Raw genomic sequence first — 20,254 nt, forward strand, 5'->3', positions numbered from 1 at the left:
ATACCTCTATTTTGGGGGTGAGGCTTGTGTCTACTTTTTTGCCAGGCAAATAAATTCCTGCAATTTTAATAAATAGCTCAAACTATTACTCAGTGATCATTAATTTCTCTTGCAATGAAGCTTCTTATAGCTGTGGCTCTGTTGGTTGTTGGACTCTCCCCTAGCCCAGGCTTCAGTCAGTTTGGTGAGGGCTCTGGACAGACCACTGAGGCACTAACTGATGCACCAACTGAGACATCAACTGGTGCACCAACTGAGGCACTAACTGAGGCACCAACTGAGGCACCAACTGATGCACCAACTGAGGCACCAACTGAGGCACCAACTGATGGTAAGAAAGTATTTATTATTATGAGCCCCTAAAAATATCTGTACTCCAGTCGGAATTAACAAGTTGCTTGAGGTACTTAGTGCATGCATGACATGTATACCAGAATTATATATGGCATTTACATTAATTATTATTTTATGTAGCTATAGATTTAATTGAATGTAAATTGCATGCAGTAGACTTATTAATCCGGTCACCTTTGGGACAGTGCAGTCTGGGAATAGCGAGGTGGTCACATTTCCTAAAATATAGCCACGGCTAAAAAAACGATCCTATCTTGAATCTAATGACTTATTTACGGTTCTGTCTCGAGGATAACGAATCAATATGCTCTCAATTTTATTTGCCAAACCACACCCAAAACGTCATATCCAGCTGTAATAAACGTACACTAAAAACCTCGTTTGGAGAAGCCATGCAGCACTGGCCAGTATACACGGAATAGTGCATAAGTGGCCGCATCTCAGGGTCAGTTTTGTGTATAGTAAAAACATCTAGCTAGCAATTGCAAAATGAAACAATCAGTATAATTGTTGATGTGGCCATACTTCAAAGAGCCAGAATAGCAAGAGTCTATGGGGGGGGGCTTTGGGGACAGTAGCCCCCCCCCTCCATCTAGGCGGACTGTAGCAGCAATACTGCTCTAGCTAGTCTACCCTGCTGAAAGGATCATGCATACAGTGCCCAAAAAGTGGTTGATTGTACACTCAAAAACAGTTGACCTTTTTTTTATCAAAATGTTCTGGTGATTAATTAGCACCCCTTTTTTTCAATATTCCTGTATCCGCCCCTAGACTAATATAGGTGTTTCGCCAAATACGTTGATATCATAATTATAACGGTAATTCCGAATTGGATGATTGGCAGAGATTGAAATTTTGGCAAGAATCATTCGGCAGGTGAATGGTTAAGACGGATTTAATTTTTGCAGAATAGCAGCCTTTCTGCAGCATGCATGCACGCGATGTTAAATTCGTGGGTAAAAATGTTTGCGTTCAGCGAAAGCCACAAACATTTATACCCTGTCTGTTCACTATAACAACCAGAGTCAATAGGCTTTGCATAAAAGACAAATCTTATTTGCAGCTAATGTTGTGATTGCATGAGACATATATACAGGGGGAGTATTGAAAGAAATTGCTATCTAATTGGCTGTAATTATGTTTAGCGAATTCCTCTGTCTATACAATAACACTTATTCTGAGGCAATTTACTACACATGCATGCACCCACATAAAGTTTACCATGCATGCAAATCACTAAACTTTGAGTCTCTGCATTTTCCGAGGAGTTTCTCTGCCGAATTGAACTTTAAATAGAATTGTCCGCATGCGAAGACTGTAACTCCTGAAGTGTAAATATGCAAGGAGGGATTATCCCAATGATAAAAGCATACGAAGTCAGAGACAAAAAATTCTCATTGATAAACTCGCCCAGAAATGCGTTTGTATATAATGTCAAGTCGAATGCATGTACTTATTTTTCCAAGCATCTCTACCTATACTATTATTATAGGAAAATCCACCCAGGTATATTCCTCACATTTCAAGGAATAATTCCTTGAAATTTCCTTCATATACAGTTATCAATTCAACATAATAATTATAGTCATGAAAACCTCGGAAAAATGCGGAAACACGAAGTCTAGTTGGCTAAATTTTATCCACAAAGCTATACAGTTTCATATCAGTTGTCAGCAGCTTCTTATAAACTACAAACTGTAACCCGATCCACCGGTTCCTCCTTTTTTTCCCATACCAATCCACCTCGCCCACAATAGTTGGCTCCCTTAAGAAGACAGGGGGTCAAGATCTCATATAATACTCCCTTCTTGTATATACACTTCCTATCAAGTTTCTGTATAGAGTTTCTTCCTAATACCTGTCATGGTAAAATCCTATATAGGCAGACAACTAGTAAAGTATTATAAGCTCAGTAAAGTTAGAGGTGCCATATTTTGTTAAGTATTTATGGTAACGTGAGCAAAAACCTTATAGGAATGTTATGTTGAAAAATGAATGGTGTCCAACTTCACTGCATGCATGGGTTATTAGGCCCGGGACAAAATGTGAAGAAAAATAATGGTCCTCCATGCCATGGCCAGTTCTTAAGGAAGCCAACTAGTCTGTTCACTATAACAACCATGGTCAATATAGGCTTTGCATGAAGTGTACAGCTCAGGGGGAGTATTGCGAGACATTGCAAATTAATTATTGGCTAGGTCTAGCATATTTTTGACTTCCTTCTTTACAATAACAGTATTACTTTACCAATTTATCACCCATGAAGGTGTTATTCGTCCGAGCGAAACAGACGTGCAGTGCATGTCATTTTCTTTTGATACTGACTGGAAAATGGAGTATATCTATGGGGATTGCAGCATTACATCACTAGCGAGAAATATGTACATCTTTTCAGCATGTGTTGAGCTAAAGCACGCTAGCTGTTACTGTAAAACATTGATATTATCATTTAGCCTGGTGTTACCGAATATAATGAGTTTACAACACATTGTTGATTACAGCATGATATTCTGCACAATATTTTTAGACTTCAGAGAAGTTCCTCAGCAATGTTTTCCAAATGACCTACCAGCAAATTTGAGTGTACAGCAGGACCAAATTATTTTCATTTCGCATTGTTTTGGCAGTTAAAATGCTGAAAGATATGTACAAGATGGGATCAAGATGTCTCATAATTTATAGTATAGTATACACTTTCACTTTTCAATAGCTTCTTAAAACCAAAATAATACCTATAGCCACTTATGCCAAAAGAATGACTGTGATATATAAATTGAACAGTTTGTGAACAAAACAACCCCTCACAATGAGGTCTGACTCAGCTGCGTCGTTACTTTAGCCCAGATAGCCTCAAGACCTTTTGGAAACTGTATAGAGAATAAAGCTGATCATAACAACCTAGCTATTGTACGCACAAAAATAGTATTATTAATAGTCAAATTACCAATTTTATGGTACTTAGCTAGAGTAAAGCATGGAAATTCAAGCTACATGAAAATCTGCACGACGGCTAGCAAAAACAGAAAGAGCTATGCAGAAACTAACTTGACACATAAAGAGAAACATACCTTGTAATCGATCTGGTGCGGTACGGTATCAGCTTCACAGCTTTCTTCATAATGAGGTAATGAGCATGCAAAATAATCCTACAAGTCAATTATCGAGGCTAGCCGCACCTTGTGTTGCTATGGTATTAATGCTGACCTAGCACTTTTTGTGCGAATACCTCTCAGCAAGTTTTGTGCAGCAGTGCAGCTGTTTCTGCTCAGCTAAAGGTTGATCCAGAGTAAAGTGGACATGAAAAAGCTGATGGTAAACTCAGATTTAGCTAATTGATGCTCTAAGTAGCTCAACTCGAAATTGCATCGCATTCTCCGAAAATGCAATTATCCGCACGTTTATTTTGCATGCTCATTACCTCATTATGAAGAAAGCTGTGAAGCTGTTTTTGCTAGCCGTCGTGCTAAATCGTCCGGATTTTCATGTAGCTTGAATTTCCATGCTTTACTCTATAATTATATCTGTGGATCTTAAGACAGTACATTCTCGAGATACTTGACCTCCACAATGTCAGAAGCATATACTCCTTGCTCTCAAATGGTAGGCCAGTCGATTCTGGCTGCTTGAAGTGTGGGTTAAAGTTCGCCATCCCCACTTACAACAAAAGCCACCTTTTCATGTATAATAGCTGAGATTTTGTTCTCTTAATTTTGCTCTGAAAAAAGCATCTGCATGGACACCTGGCTTAGTATGATCGTGAGAGTTCCCGGCAAGTCGGCTCCACTCGGCCACCAGAGCATGGAATGGGTTATAGGTGCTACCAGAATGGCTGAACCGTATGCAGGTTTCTGTGTGTGCATTATATAACGTGAGCAAAACCTCGGAATGTCACCTGAAAATAACGCATGTTCGAACTCCATTGGGTCCAAATTTAAGAAAAATAATGGTATACCCCAGGCTTGCCAAAACAATGTGAAAATAATTATGGTTACAATAATTATATATAAGTTTACTATCAAAGTTGAAAATTTGGAAAGCATTGAGCAATCGTCTGAGGTCTGAAAATATTTATTATTATAGTTTGATAGTGTACTGGCGTGATATGAAATGTTTCCGGATTCGCTAGAAACTATCATCGTCATACAGTACACTATTCCTTGGTCATTTACAAAGCGGTACTGTGAGAGAGACTTTCCGGTTTCTAAATCAAAACCCTTATAGATGCATGGACCTTCGCGTACAAGCGATGGGTATCAAGGGTTATATTGGATTTGTACGCCCGAGAGAATACATAGAATACATACAACAGCACAAGAGTAACAAGGTAGCCAAGAAAATCTTCCGTTTAGTTACTATAAATACATAGTAATAAGAAGGTGACATTAATTTTTGTTATAGTTGTGACACATGCACGAGTGCCACATAATTATGGGATATATTGATTGGCTCAGTAGTGACTTAGGCCCGAGGGCCGCAGGCCTCGACGGAAAAGGCACTACTGAGCCAATATATCCCATGTGCGCACGAGTGAGCTGTGACAACTGATTTGTTGCATTCCTTGTGCATTCCTTTCCGTGTACACATCACTCCTTTTATAGGACAACTAGTTTGCAACTACTTGTGGTCGGCTGTGGAATGCACCAGACGCATGAAAAACGTTTTCTGCCTACCACTGAATCTGTTAACACTATAAAAGGGACCGTTTCAGGTTACTGGGTGGAGGGTGGGCTTTAGGTAACTTCAGCCATACTATGCCAGTATCTAGATAGTGGCACAGTTCAAGGCTTTACCTGTGCCAAATAGCAGATATTGCCACAGTGTTTCCTTTGATCTGCCCACTCAAAATGCAACAAGTTTAACATGTATATGGATTTTACATATGATAGTTTTCTGCTGCATCAACACATAAAGGTTTTCATCAGCAAAATATGCAGAAAGTATAGGCTCAACAAGTTTAGATAATCTCACACAACCAGTGTAACTCTTTAGGCCTTTGTACAGCACTTAAACTTTCATAACTGTTGTCAAATATAAATTCTCCTCATATAGTTTATACAATGTATACTAACTCAAGTATACTACTGCTTAAATATTTACTGTCCTAGCCAAAAATCTCACACAAAGTATTTTTTACAGTTTACAGGAAAGTAGACACTATAATTATACACAATATGATACTCTCTCATGAGCTTAGGGAAACTCATGCCTGCAAGTCCACTGCAAGTATCGATGTGTGCCGGTCATTTTAACCGGTTCACAGACACATGCATGCAGTACACTGTTACTACACTTTGGTCATGACATAAACATAAACATAATTATGCTATAAACATGACAGTTACATGCAGGGTTCTTATACACCTGCACGTTACGATGATAGCTTCAGACACTTCCCGTGGACCACTCCGGATACTATATAGGCCATTTTCATTGAAAATCCACGTCAGTACTATAATCATCTATATGCTGCAATCAACAATGTATTGGACGTATATTCTAGTGGAGTAAAATCAGGTTAATGAAAATTAAATTTTAATATCAAATTTAAACGCAGTAACAGCGTGTTTTCTATTCAAGGTCAACACATGCATGTATCTTTCTCGCTAGTGATGTAACTGTAACCCCCATGCATCAGTCCACATTTATGACAATGACACTGCACATTAAACGTTTCTGTCTCACTTGAATGAATAATAGACCTTCATGAGCAATAAATCGGTTGCTTCCACTGCATATCTTACTTTCATTTTGGTAGACCGCGTCAATTAAATAGTCCTCGTAACTAGCTTGTTTTATGATTTTGATTCTGAGTACTTGGCAGTTATACTCATGCACTCCTGCTACCATGCATATACATTAGACTGTATGTACAGTTTATGTGCATGTCTGTATATGCACTGCCTGATTATTTGTTCTCTCTTTTATTCATAGGATCTGTATCGGTTGAAAGAGTAGATTTCTACTACTACTACCATGGTGTCAACATCAACATTTACTTTAACAACTTGATGGAGAATCCATTTTACAATGATAACTACTACAACTACTACTACTACAACTACAACTACCAGTCGTCTGATGTACCATGCATATTGAACCAACTTGTTTTCAGAAATACTCACACAAATGAGGTATTCCAGCCAGAATACACGGGTACTTGCAATTCCTACAGTACTAACATCATTCAGATCACCATGAATCCTAGAGACTTTCTCAGGCTGTTTGAGAACGAGTTTATCAATACAACCTCTACTACGTCCTTGGACTTAGAAATGTACACTGCAGATATGCTAGGAGCTCCTTTCAACCTTCAAATACAACCAGATGAAGCCGTTGAGTTTGTCTTGAGATTGTCCTTGTCTTCATATGTACAGATAAGGTCCTCTGATTATTGGACCAATGAGGGGATTCTTTTGATTCATTTCAATAATTTCATTGATGTTGCGACTGTCAATGCCAGCAAGCTATCACTCTCTCGCACTTCTTCCTATTACTACAATCGGGATGCAAGCAACACTGTTAATATTACGGGTGGTGAAATACTGAACCAGTCACCTGGCTTAACATTATCTGTGGCTATCAGACTGACCTCTAATGATCATGATCTTCTTTCGAGCAAAAGAATATGCACTGGTGGTAATGAGAGTTCCATTTACGACTGTTACATTGGCACAGAATCGGGATTTGCTACCGCGTACTTTGGAGCAGAGGTTTATCCCACTTCTAACTATATATATTTTGGTGGTTATACTGTCAATAAAATCCAGAGGGCACCCACAGGTGAACAGAATGTGTTATAATTCTCTATGCATGGTCGTCTTTAAGAACAAACTCAGTTTGACACTATTTCTTCTGCAGATTCTGAGCCAGTGACTATGTCTATTCAGCTAGAGTATGTTGATGGATGGACTATGAACGTGACTCTTGGTCTAGGTCAGCCATTCAGTGTTCGGTTGTTTGTTGGAGAGAGGATTATAAGGTAGGGGCTAGCCTCGATTCCAGGCCGCCCCCGAAACTCAGAACTGTGGCCTATAATACAATTATGCGCATGCATGCGCGTATATATTACTCCAAAAACGGGGCTGGTATTCCGTATATTTCTGGATACTGTAAACATGTATACTAGCTACCATAATTATTACGGTCAGTGAACATTTTACCACTAACCACGTAGTTTTACGTATTCTTCCTTTGTGTACTTTGTCCGTTTATTTACAGGATGAAATTTACAGTGTGACAAATTATTTCGCGCATGCGCATGCAAAGTATACCAGGCCGCCTTTCTTCTTCCCAGCAGCCTGGAATCGAGGCAAAGGCATAATTATAGATTTGACTTTGGTTGAACATGCGTGCTTACACGACACCCTCCTCTCCATACAGTGTGACGTGTACTAGCAGGGACACTAACGAACATGTGAACCCCATGATGGAGATTGATAATGGCGCTGTGTCTATTCCTGATAGCTATATCAGGAATGATTGGCCCAGCACCACTACCTTGAATGCACCCAGGGGGCTAGCTGAGTCTGGTTTGGAAGGTTACTACACGTGCAGGACAGAGGGAAACACTTTCCTCAGCCCTCACATTCTGCATCCCAGTAAGTACACCATGCAGGTACACAACATTGTATCAGTATACATTATACCGTATAATTATGCTCTAATTAATCGGACAGCAAAAAATAAGGAAATTGTCCGGGTAAAATTGGAACAAATTTTTTTAGAGTAGTATGAAGTGTCCAGAACAAGCAAGCAGCTGCATGCGAGCTAGCTAAGTTTAATAGAACAGTGTGCGACTGAATAGTTATGCCTCGAGGCGTAGCCGCACGAGGGATACGGTAAAGCTGACTGTGTGTGTGTGTGTGTGTCTGTGTGTGTCTGTGTGTGTGTCTGTTCCAGCTGTAACTGCTCAACGGTTGCAATGCGACGAAAGCTAACAGCTTCTATAGGCTTCTAGCCACGTTCCCTTGGATTGTGATTCGTGGATTAGCAAACTAAAGCTTCTTTCTCGAGTTATGGCTAGTTTGACTCACATTGAAGGCTGTTGCAGTCTCTTCAGAATCTTTCATAGCATCATCTGTCCGCACAAACTTTCTATTCAACATATGAGTTAATTAGCCTTGCACTAAAGCGCTAGCTTTTTGTTAGCTACAATACTCAGAAAATATCTGTTAAAACAGCTAGCTAGCAGTAGCCATTTGTGAAATCATAGATAGTAGAGGAGAGGGATTGGAAACGCATACGTAAATGCCCGGCCCATGCGTGTCACGGTTAAATTTCTTCCTTTCCTGCCTCCGTCACTAGAAATTGACCTTTGTCCTATGATAATTTTAGTATTTTAATCTTTAACAGCCAAAAGACAGGCAGGAAGGCTACTACTGACTAGCCAGAAAGAGAGGCAGGAAGGCTACTAGGATCAAGTTAGGCTACTAGCTTCCATTCGTGTTTCAGAAGTTAGTATTAGAGGAGTTTTCGCCATTGTATGAAATAGTTTACAGTGGGATCAGACACAGTGTTAATAGAAGTTCAAGAACATGTTAACTTCTCTTTTATAGATCTAGATCATAAACAATTCATTATACAAACAATTTAACATAATTATTGTATGTCTACTCGTGATGTAAAGACAGAAATAATGATGCAATTTTCTTGAACGTCCTCTTTGGTAGTGGTTCAGTGAACGTGCTACAGTCTGCCGATGTAAACTCTGAAGAAGCATCATCAGATGCACACAATCTGAGATTAAAAACAGTATCAGTTTGAGATAACAGTTACCTTGGGTCTTCCTTCCACAACTGACACTTCCGTCGTTTATTCTCTCATAACTTTTCCCCAAAAAACTTGCCGATCCATTTGTATAACTACAAATAAAGTGTACAATAGCATGTAGTAACATTAAAGGGTCACTTCTAGCCTATATACATTTGCTACTTCAACACCTACACTTCCACAAAATCCCACAAGTGAAAGTCATGAGTGTGATAATAAATTTGTCAGTAAATACTACCATGGAGAGTCAATCACAAAGTTGCTACATTTAAAAAATACTTAACATACCACTGTACTTGTCTTTAATCTCAAACAGGCTGTACTTCTTTTTGGAGAGATAAAAGAATCCCACAATCCTCAGCCAGTCAAGGAAAGCTTAAAAAAACTCATGAAACTCCTTTAGTAGACACTTCTAGGTTAAGGTTACAACTATACTAGGTACTAAGAGCATAGTACTAACTGGCATAGCCCTGTGCAATATCCCTGAGGCCAAGGCACTTCTCTGTCCTTCTAAAAAGGGATTGGCTTTGTTAACTCGATGTCAGGAACGGAAGTTATTTAACCACAACCACACCCCTCGAATTCTTTACATAATAGCTTCAGGGGGCACAACATTCATAAAGGAGTAATGGATGATGCTGAAAGCCTCCTAGAGCTGTACTGTACAGCTCTAGGAGGCTTTCAGCTGTACTTTACTAAGTAGACTACTATGAGTACATTGGTACCAGGACTCCAGTGAGCAAGCTATAGAAACAGGTGCAAGGTGGACGACGAAAACAGATTGTTACCGAAATAACATTAAAATTGTTATTACAAATATTAATTTGTAGGTAACCATTCAGGGCAATTAAATAATGTTCGATAGCATCCCATTATTGTTTCGAGCATTCGAAAGCAGCATTGTGGTGCCATGTCAGTATAGTTTGGTCAGCACAGTACTTTACTTCAACATCTAGTCGAACACGTCTCCAAGATACACGCGTACACACAAAGTGGGCTGTCCAGCACACATTCATGCATATGAGTTGATACTTCCCATCATTTGCTGTTTCATTGAACCCAGCAACCATTCACTCGGATCTAGAAAACAAAGGCAACAAAAATTGCAACTCTAAAGTATTCTTAACAGAGAAGTGGAGACAACAAAATGTAGTAACATATACGATACTCTCGGAGACATGATAAGGCACTAAGACATGCAGGTATTATGTCGTCACATTTCAAACATAATACTTGATACAGTTGAGCCTCGGTTATCCGAACACCTTTGTCCCCGGGCCCATTTGGATAAGTGAAATATTCGGATAATCAAAACATGCCAGCTGGCTTCTTTTTGCCAGCCACGTGGGCAATTTCCTACTGCACATGCTCAGATTGCACTATGCTCTAGCATTCGGATAATCGAGGATTCGGATAACCGGGATTCGGATAACCGAGGCTCAACTGTACATGCATTCTTTGATACATTTTGTAGGCTAGGAAAAATTACTGGAATAAAACGCTTCATCTAGTCTCATCCACAAAGCAGATTTCTTTTAATACACGTTATGAATGTACATACGTACTTCTGATTTCTGATTCAAACAGGGAGAAAAGAGGAGAAAAAGAAGTGCAACGAATGCTCTGAATGTAAAAGAAGATTGTGGTTTGTGTCAAACATGCAAAGACAGTCATGCTGTTGGGGGCAGTATACGCAAAAAACAATGCTGTCAACATAATTATAATTATATAGAAACTGTGTTTAAACAGTTAATACGCAACTTAAATCGTTGATACTCACCGGCACAATGCAGGCATCTTGTAACCAAGACAATCTTCTCAGAGTATTCGTTGTACCTCTTTCTCCCTGTTTGCCATAATCAATCATTTATATATCTCATGCATTTACATGCAGGTACATTCATTAAAGCGTGTAGTGAAACAAAAAATTTACTGCTTTGTGGCTGAGATTATAGATGGGCTCAGCAGGAGCGTTTTCTTCCAGTAATTTCTCCTTAGCCTACAAATGTATAAGGAAATTAATTATAATAATTATGTTTGAAAAGTGACGACATACCTGTCTTAGTGCCTTTATCCGTGATAATCTCTTGAACATTATGTTACTACATTTTATTGTCTCCACTTTCTTTCCCAAGAGTACTTGCTTTAGAGCTGCAAACTTTGTTGCCTTTGTTTCTTAGATCCGAGTGAATGGTTGCTGGGTTCAATGGAAACACCAAATAATGGAAGGTAATAACTTATATTAATAACTGATGGAAGGTAATAACATGTACATGAATGTGTGCTGGACAGCCCACTTTGCGTACGCGTGTACCTTGGAGACGTGTTTGACTATAGAAGTTGGTCCCTTAAAGTACTGCTGATCAAACGAGTGTTGCAAGCGTGCGCTTGCTAATGCCTCTCGCCATGTTTTTGCTTTCGCTCAACAGTATATTAGAGTGTTATAGAAGAGGTAAATACTTTGCAATGTGCTTTGATTGTTTCACAAGAAAGGAGTGTCCACAGTTAATTGATCGTCTTAAATGGCCTGTAGCCAAACAGTGGGAGCAAACCTTTGTCAAAGGCATAGACATGCAGTGATAAGTATTGAAAACAGAATTCAATCACAGAAAGTAGTATATCTATAACAAGCAGTCTAAAAAGAGTTATCGAAAAGGTTGGTTTGTCTTACCAGGACCTCAACAAAGAAAATTGATTTCTGCCAGGATCTGGGGTTCAAAATGGATTCTCTTACACGTAGTATATTAAGCGCGCATGCGCATTACATCCAGGAATAAGGGGTGTGTCTGTAAGTTAAAAAAAAAATAATAGCTACTGAGCAGTTACAGCTGGAACAGACACACAGACAGACACACACAGTCAGCTTTACCGTAACCCTCGTGCGGCTACGCCTCGAGGCATAACTACTGCTTTTGAATGCTCAAAACAATAAATCAGTGGGATGCCATCAAATGAAAAATTCCAAAACACCGTTACCGTATTTACCTGAATTACCGGGACACTCTATTCTAAGGGACACTTCGGACTTACGTAATTTTTTTCACTCTATATTAAAGAACAACAGGAAATGTAAATATTTTTAGATGTCCCGATCTAATTAGAACGAAAAAGAGCATGCCCCTAATGTCAGCTCGATAGACACTCCAAACTCTTAGAAACTCTCTGGATTCTACTCTCTGGCACCGTAATATGTCACTGACGGTTGAAGACACCACTTTGTAGACATGGAACCCGCGTACACAGCTTCTAAACTGCGAAAGACATTTTAGCTGCAGAGCTAGCCTCGGCCTGGAATCGAGGCCGTGTACGTACCTTAAATGGGGAAATATTCGTTCTAATTACTACGGGACACCCTAATACAAGGGACACTTCGACTTTAACGTAATTTTTCTTGCTCTATTCCAAGGGACACTGCAAGCCGTAATAATTTTTTGTGTCCCGGTAATTCGGGTGAATACGGTAACGATACATGTTCTTAACTTACTGTCATTACTTACTTTGGTAACAATGTGAGTCTGTTCATCGTCCATGCACCTGCACCTGCACCTTGCTCACTGAAGTCCTGGTACTCATAGTACAGTAGAGCTGTTCAGCCCTAGGAGGCATTCAACATCATCCACTACTCCTCCATAATATTGTTGTGCCCAGTCCCAGTGCAACTGCTGAAGAATTCTAGGGGTGTGGTTGTGGTTAAATTTAACTTCCGTTCCTGACATCGAGTGAACAAAGCCAATCCCCTTCTAAAAAGATGCCTTGCTTCAGTTACCGCTACAGCATTGCGTGGGCGTAGGCGAGACACGGATGGGCCGAAATTGTACTGAGTCCCACGCATGCGTTCCAATCCCTCTCCTCTACTATCTATGGTGAAATTGATCTCTTTGGACACACCCTTTAATTATTCCTATGGATGTAATGCGCATGCGCGCTCATTCCCTGCGTGAGAAAAATCCAAGATCCAGATCCAGATCCTCCTGGCAGAATCATCTTTGTATTGAGGGCCTGGTAAGCCACAAAACACTACCATGCATATAACAATACTGATAACAATATGCATGTACACAGGTCTGATATTATATACACTGAACTACAGATCCTGGAAGAAGAATCAATTTTCTTCTTTCTTGAGGTCCTGATAAGCCACATAATACAATAAATAATAACAACAATAGATGCATGTAAATAAGTCTTTTCTTCTCTTGAGGAGCTTTTTCAGCTTGATATGTTTTCCTCCATTCATGACAGATGCATGTCTGTTCTAAGATGCAATGTAATTCATTATATTATCCTGCTGGCCATTGTGTTTTGCTTTCTTTCCATTCAGATCCTTATCACATCTTTTTCTACCAAGGAGCCTCTGCTACAGCTGATGTACATGAAGACATTGTACTCCGCTTTGCACACGCCGGCTTTAACAATGGTTTTAATGATATTCGTGATTATCGATTCTACTTGTTTTATGAACATGATGACAATTACTATTATAGACAACAGCCATCTTTTGAATACGGTTTCAAAACAAACACTCCATTTCCGTACCATGCTGAGCTGCACATCAACAGGACCCGGTTTGACTACGAGGGAGAATATTTTATCACATTCAATAATTATTATACATTACGGCCAAACTTCGTTATCAATGTCAATAGTAAGTTATCAGAATAATGATAATCATACTGCAATAATTATACTGGAGCCAAATCTGACACTTCGCGATCTGGCAAGGATTGAGATGTTGTACATATACATATACTGGTATTTATATGCAAAGCCGTTAGCACTCGCAAAGTTTACATAATTATGTTGTAATGGATGCTTAAAACATGGTATAATTATTAGCTGGACCATGGCTTTCTAGGGTGTATTGGGTTGTATACTCGGAGGAGGGCCGTTGTATATTAGCAGCTGTAGCCCAACAATAATAATTATTATACCCTAAGGTTAGGACCAGCCGATATATTATATCTTTCAGGGTCTGGATTAAACATTATTATTTTCCCCACAGGACCTGAACTCACTCTCTACCCACCAGTCCTGACTGTGCTCAGCTCTGGCACTCCCGATACAACCACCTCTCTCACTTGTACCTCTGACAATACAAATGTTCCTGTGCTGTTCTCTGGAGATTACACCTCACTGGGTATTACATCTACCTACCTGGATGACACCAACAGCTCTGTGAGATTGGATTTTGAACTGAACGAAAGCATTATTGGCATGCTAGAGGGGATGGAGTTTATCTGTGAGGCCAGGGACCCAGATGATCTTAACTCTACTGTGTCAACAGCTAGTTCCACTTTCAGGAAAGTGTCAGGTAATTTATAGTTGTATAGAGTTCCTTAGTAAAGGATAGTTACTTGTGTTATTTCATAGTATTGCTATTGTACACTATATACTTACGTGCATACATGTGTTTTGTTATTTCATTCTTTTTACAACCTACATGCATGCTTCATTATCATTTTACTATAATTATATGTACTGATATTGCAGCTCCTCTGTCTCTCTTTGCGATTGAACCAGACAGTAGTAGTAAGCAACTTATGGATGGTGTGATTATCAATACAGCCAGATCATTTGAATGTCTCTGGTATATCAATCCTACACGAATGGATCTTGAGATCATCGCTGGAACATTGTTCTGGAGAATCAACCTCCTGGAGACAAAAGAAGAAATAGAGTTCACTTCAGATGTTAGTGGCGAGGATTTTATAGTCTCTACCCTCGAGAATGGTATCACTCTGAATATTCTCGGCAATTTCCTGGGAAGTGTTTCGTGTATCTATGGCAAAGATAGTATAAGTATCAACGTTGTCACTAACGGTAAAAACGTTTCTATGTATATTATAGTAAAACGAGTCGTAGTTAGAACTAGCACTAGTAATGCATCGTTTGACCCACTTATGAATCAGAGTCAGCCTGAGTTCTTTAATTTGAAATGTCCACCCTTCTGTATTTCTCTCTTCAGCTCTGGTGCCAGGTGTCGACTTCTTTCCTCCCATATTCCCTGATGATGCTGTGGAATTATTTGGTAGTGATGATGGATGTTCACAGCGGATTTACTCGAGTACTGGCATTCCTTTTGGAGCCTCAACACACCAATACGTTCATGTGAGAGTTGAAAATAATAATATATACACACACATTTTAACACAAGCACACATACTCCGTTCTTATTTGTGATGACTGTATAATTATATGCTTTTTTTTTCTCATTCTTCCTGAAGGTCTGCACGAATGGCATGCTGACTGTTGGTACTCCACCTCTATTTCTCGGTACAGCACAAGAACGATTCCCTACATCCGATATCAGGATCAGCCAATCAAATTTGCTCGCTCCATTCTGGAATGACCACGATGGCCGAAACCTCGCCTCTAACGTAAAGTACAGAGTGTACAATGGTGCTGCCGGCGATCCAGATTTTATGTATATTGTGAGATCTTTTATCTCAAATCATGTCGATGCTAAACTATTTGGCAAGTTTGAACCCACCTGGATGGTAGTAGCCTCCTGGACGGACGTTCCTCCGTATCCTCACACTGCAACAGACAGAGGAAGAGTGAGTGCTGCATGTGCATGAGGGGTAGTTTCCTTCGGCAAATTAAACCACAATGGTTGGGACCAAACCTTCACAAGAGAAAGAGAGGCTATAATTATAATCAGTATCAATATTGAGTGCCCATAATTATATGAATATTTATAGCACGCGCTTTTCAAGCCTCTAAATACGGTTGTGGCGTGCAGCATGCACTTAATTAATTACCTTTGTTCAGAGGTTATACAACACTTCCAGACAGATCGAGGTTGCGTTCTGTATTGCTAAAAGAGTTAATGATCAGTTGAAATAATTTCTTCTTTTAATTCCCAGAATTCGTTTGAAGCCATTATCATAACTGATGGTGTAGTAACCTTTGCTGTCTACACGTATAACTGTGATGATCTGCAATGGGGTCAGTCGCAGAATGGTGACTTTTCTACTATTGGCCACAACATCAATCCAGCCTCGTTTTTCGGCAGTGATAGCGACGAATTGCCTTCTTCCCACGATCATCATTTTTCTAACTTACCCATGAGCGAAATGATTGCATGTTCCAGTCTTGCTAGAGGATCACGTTATCATAACGAGGTGTATCTTGTCGGCCGATCTAAAGATACCACACAATTGGCACGTGCAGAATGTACAAGCTCTATCAACAGTGATACCTTGTATGGTGACATCATTGATGGAACCACACTAAAGGATGGATGCCCTTGCAACTCGGCTCAAGCGTCAAGAGACTTTGCCTTTCGTTTCATTGATATATTTGAGTTGACATTAGACCCTGTGTATGCTGGCCAGTTCTGTGTGACTCCATCATTCTCACGGACAAACACCATTCTCTGTTGCTATGGGTGAGAAGGGGCTATCTAACTCATAACTGACTTAAGGGGGTACTCGCTAAAACTCATCTCTTGTGTGTTGACGCTTATGAATGCTTTTATTATCACACAGACAAGGAAGTGGATCACTCAACAATGTTGGTGGTATCAGTGGAGTGGTGGCGTACAGTCCTAGCTTTTTCCCAAGAGAGTTCCTTGATAATGATTACAACTTGCGTCGCAAATGCAGCATAGGAGGTGAAGCTGACACACTGTACAGGACTAGACGACCTCCAGTTACCTGTGCCATTTATTCCCCACCAAGAAGAAGTGAGTGGTAAACTAGAGACATGCAGTTAATGGTACGTAAATCCTACAGAATCCCCTAACCATACTGACACCTATTCTTCCCCAAGTTAGCCTGAAATCCAGGCCGATTAAAATACGGCCTGGTATCTATTCATTATTGCATGTGTAGGCGTGGTCCGTACACGCCCACATACTATCTACTGTTTATATGAAGCTTTATAGCCTAGCTAGCTAGCTGTGGCTCTCTATGGTGTTGTCGAGAAGGCTTGCAAACTAATCTGACACACTAGTCTGAAGCCAAAAGAGGCTCTCATCTACCTCTATGATGGTTGAATGGTCGTGATGTTTTGAACTTGGTTTCTGTACAGATAAGAGCCTCTTCTGGCTTCAGACTAGTATGCCAGCCTTCTCGACAATGCCATAGAGGGCCACAGCTAGCTAGCAAGCCTTCTCGACAACGCAATAGAGAGCATAAGCCACAGCTTCACAGGAGACAAGTAAAATTAATACGGAAAGAAACTAGTAAACAAACTAGTTTACGGTATAAGTTTACGATAGACTATTAGTTTCACTAAGGTAAACGAATCTCCCAGAATCTGGGGGATTCAGTTTGCGCATGTGCACTATCACCCATGCAATAGCCGTATTTTAATCGGCCTGGTCTCGAGGCTATCCTTAAGTGTGCTATTTATCCACAAGAATTTTAGCTACACTTTTGATAAGCAACCCCCTCGGCTTAATAAAATATGCTAGTTCGACGATTACAAGCACACAGTGTGCAAATTTTACCTCAAAAATTTATTATGCAGCTGTTTAGCTAAACTTGAACAATATTGATTTGATTGAGCACATACGTGCACACATGCACACACAGCCTTCTGTACGGGTGATCCTCATCTCACCAACCTTGATGGAGCTAAGTTCACATTTAACGGTTGGGGAGAGTACATTCTACTGGAGTTGGAGACTGATGACACCACGTTCTGGGTGCAAGCTCGTATGCAACCAATCACAGATTCTCTGGCTACTGAATTAGGTGGTTTCGCTTTTGCTATGAGCAGGGACACTCCCGTTGAAGTATGTGAGGGGAATTTAATCGATCACTTATTATGTGTGAATTCTATTTCACAATGGTTTTCCCTCAAACAGATACGCCTGAATGCGTCTAGACAGCTTGAGATCCTAATCAGTGAAGAAGATGTAACGAACCAGCTGGTCAACGTCAGCTCTTCTATATCCACTGACCTCTACTCCGTGTCTCGAAGCAGTTCCAATTCCATTCTGGCTACGTTTCCGAATGGAATGGGATTAATGGTGAATCTCTCAAGCATGCTCACCTTCACAGTCATCATCCCTGATAAATATAGAGGACTAACTAGAGGTACAAAACATTCATAGCTGCGTTTTATACTCTGTTTAGTTTGCCATTATATAATGTCGTTTTATTCGTGTGGAAATGTAAATTTGGCGTAGTACAGTACGTAGGTTATTTATTGAGTTGTGCAGGAATGGTTGGGAACTACAACGGTAATGTCACTGATGATGTCATATTCCGAAACGGAACAATGGTGCCTATTAGCGAATTTTCCTTTCGGATACTACATCAAGTAGGACTGTCATGTGAGCTATATAATAATATTATTGAGCTGTAGCTATACTGTTTCCATAGTATATTATGTGTGATTATCTAGTAATAATTGTTTGTGATCACATGCAGGGCAAGTGGATGCTTCAGAGTCTCTCTTTACTTATCCTGATGGCATGACTGCTGCAGACTTTGCTGTCCTTGACCACGATCCACCCTACCTGGATGAAGTGGTAGCCACTGCATCAGCAGAAGTGCTTCAAATGTGTGGAGACAATGTCGAGTGCATTTTTGACTCCATAGAAACAGGGGACATCAATATCGGACTTGAAACCGTGACAATGATTTCCATAATTGATGAAGATGAAAAGCTAGCATGTACGTTAATCCACTTAATACTATTACGGTATATGTATAGTCTTATGAATTGTATGGCATCATACTTATAATTAAGTGATGCACACGGAAGTTTAAGAAGCTACATGTACTATACACTAACCGTCTTGGCAATTGCACTTATACTGCTTCTATAAACTTTACCTACAGCCAACTTCCCTCCTCTCATCTACGGCCCTGTGAGCCTCTATGTTATGCTGGGGGAAGAGGCTGTACTGGTGTTCAATGTGACTGATGACAAGGGCAGTATCAACGTTACACTGGTGGACGGACTGCCAGCTGGGGCCACTCTACTGCCTACCCCTATGGGTGACTATACAATGGAGTTCACCTTCAGATTGGAACTTGATGCAATTGCCGATATTTCTCTCGTGTTTTTGGCTACTGATGAGCTGGACGCTGGGTCAACTCTGGAAGTGCAGGTATGTGGCTTATAGCAATAAAGAGTGTGTTAGACCATAATTATTGAAAGTACAATTTACTAAGAATTAAATACGTTGAGTTATTGCTGCAATGAGATTCCGTTGCATTTCCCAATAGATTGTGATCTGTGCATGTGAAAATAATGGCAACTGCACACTGGAGGGAGTGGTGGATCAGAGTGCAAGTACTGTCGTCTCCAACTGTGTATGCCCTCAAGGTATGGTATAACCTAATTGTCAATAGCGGAATTAATTCATTTTACTAGATCTAGTGTAGTAGAAGTGACCTACATGCACACAATACATGCACTGCTTCAGGTTGGGAGGGTGACTTCTGTGAGGATGATGTTGATGGCTGTGCCAACTTTGACTGTTTCATGAGTGTGGATTGTGTGGACGTCCCTGCTCCAGGAGTGGGGGCAATGTGTGGTTCATGCCCTCCAGGGTATCTTGGAGACGGGTCAAAATGCGCTGGTAAGTTTATCACACTGCAAGAAATGCTTTTATATTATGTAGTAGCTATATATCCAGTGTGGTAGTTAATCTGTTATTATACGTCTTATTATAAAAGTTTTAAAGTTATTGTGACCAATTAATTGGTAATTGACAAGCTATTAATCTCTCCTCAGATATCAACGAGTGTGATGGTATCCATGGTTGTGCTCAACTGTGCGTCAACCAACCGGGAAGCTTCGAATGTGCCTGTTACCCTGGTTACGAGCTCATCAGTCAAACACAATGTATAGGTCAGTGGTTGATCACTTTAATTAGCTATTAAAAATGTTTAAAGTTGCAATTAATTCCGGGCCCATGATTGTGATTGCTATGAATTTATCACGCTTGCATATTCTTTCAGACATTGACGAATGCTCTTCACTCAATGGTGGTTGTCATCAGGTCTGCAGCAATATGATTGGAGGGTTTGATTGCAGCTGCTACGAAGGTTACACCATCAACACCGACAACAGAACTTGTCAAGGCACAATCACTGCTGTCATAAACCTCCTCTTAGACTACTATAGTTTAAATTCTCTTTGCAAATTTATTCCTCTTCTTCTACAG

The 20,254-nt window shown here is 40.1% G+C and overlaps 2 protein-coding genes and 3 long non-coding RNA genes across 5 annotated transcripts in view; 2 read left to right on the forward strand and 3 right to left on the reverse strand.

The window, feature by feature from the left end:
- Window positions 1-20,254, forward strand: part of LOC135334430 (uncharacterized) — an 81,348-nt gene that overhangs the window by 60,994 nt on the left and 100 nt on the right. The window lies entirely within an intron of this gene.
- LOC135342593 (uncharacterized) lies at window positions 45-20,242 on the forward strand (the record flags this gene model as incomplete). Its single annotated transcript, XM_064539367.1, has 20 exons — window positions 45-331; window positions 6,286-7,134; window positions 7,213-7,333; window positions 7,735-7,952; window positions 13,445-13,768; window positions 14,126-14,434; window positions 14,614-14,943; window positions 15,089-15,231; window positions 15,348-15,680; window positions 15,990-16,513; window positions 16,614-16,810; window positions 17,664-17,866; window positions 17,939-18,170; window positions 18,296-18,409; window positions 18,507-18,752; window positions 18,921-19,192; window positions 19,311-19,410; window positions 19,511-19,666; window positions 19,822-19,938; window positions 20,049-20,242. Coding segments are annotated over exons 1-20 (5,199 nt in total), but the record flags the coding sequence as incomplete, so codon positions are not given.
- On the reverse strand, window positions 3,004-3,474 carry LOC135341188 (uncharacterized). Its single transcript, XR_010396538.1, has 2 exons — window positions 3,423-3,474; window positions 3,004-3,221 (listed from the first exon to the last, which is right to left on the reverse strand). It is a non-coding gene; the product is annotated as an uncharacterized LOC135341188 (long non-coding RNA).
- Window positions 8,753-9,674, reverse strand: LOC135337566 (uncharacterized). The gene is made up of 3 exons (XR_010395183.1): window positions 9,412-9,674; window positions 9,130-9,215; window positions 8,753-9,061 (listed from the first exon to the last, which is right to left on the reverse strand). It is a non-coding gene; the product is annotated as an uncharacterized LOC135337566 (long non-coding RNA).
- On the reverse strand, window positions 11,071-12,830 carry LOC135337637 (uncharacterized). Its single transcript, XR_010395205.1, has 3 exons — window positions 12,621-12,830; window positions 11,180-11,320; window positions 11,071-11,122 (listed from the first exon to the last, which is right to left on the reverse strand). It is a non-coding gene; the product is annotated as an uncharacterized LOC135337637 (long non-coding RNA).

This window comes from Halichondria panicea, chromosome 1, assembly GCF_963675165.1.
Source record: "Halichondria panicea chromosome 1, odHalPani1.1, whole genome shotgun sequence".
Taxonomy (NCBI): domain Eukaryota; kingdom Metazoa; phylum Porifera; class Demospongiae; order Suberitida; family Halichondriidae; genus Halichondria; species Halichondria panicea.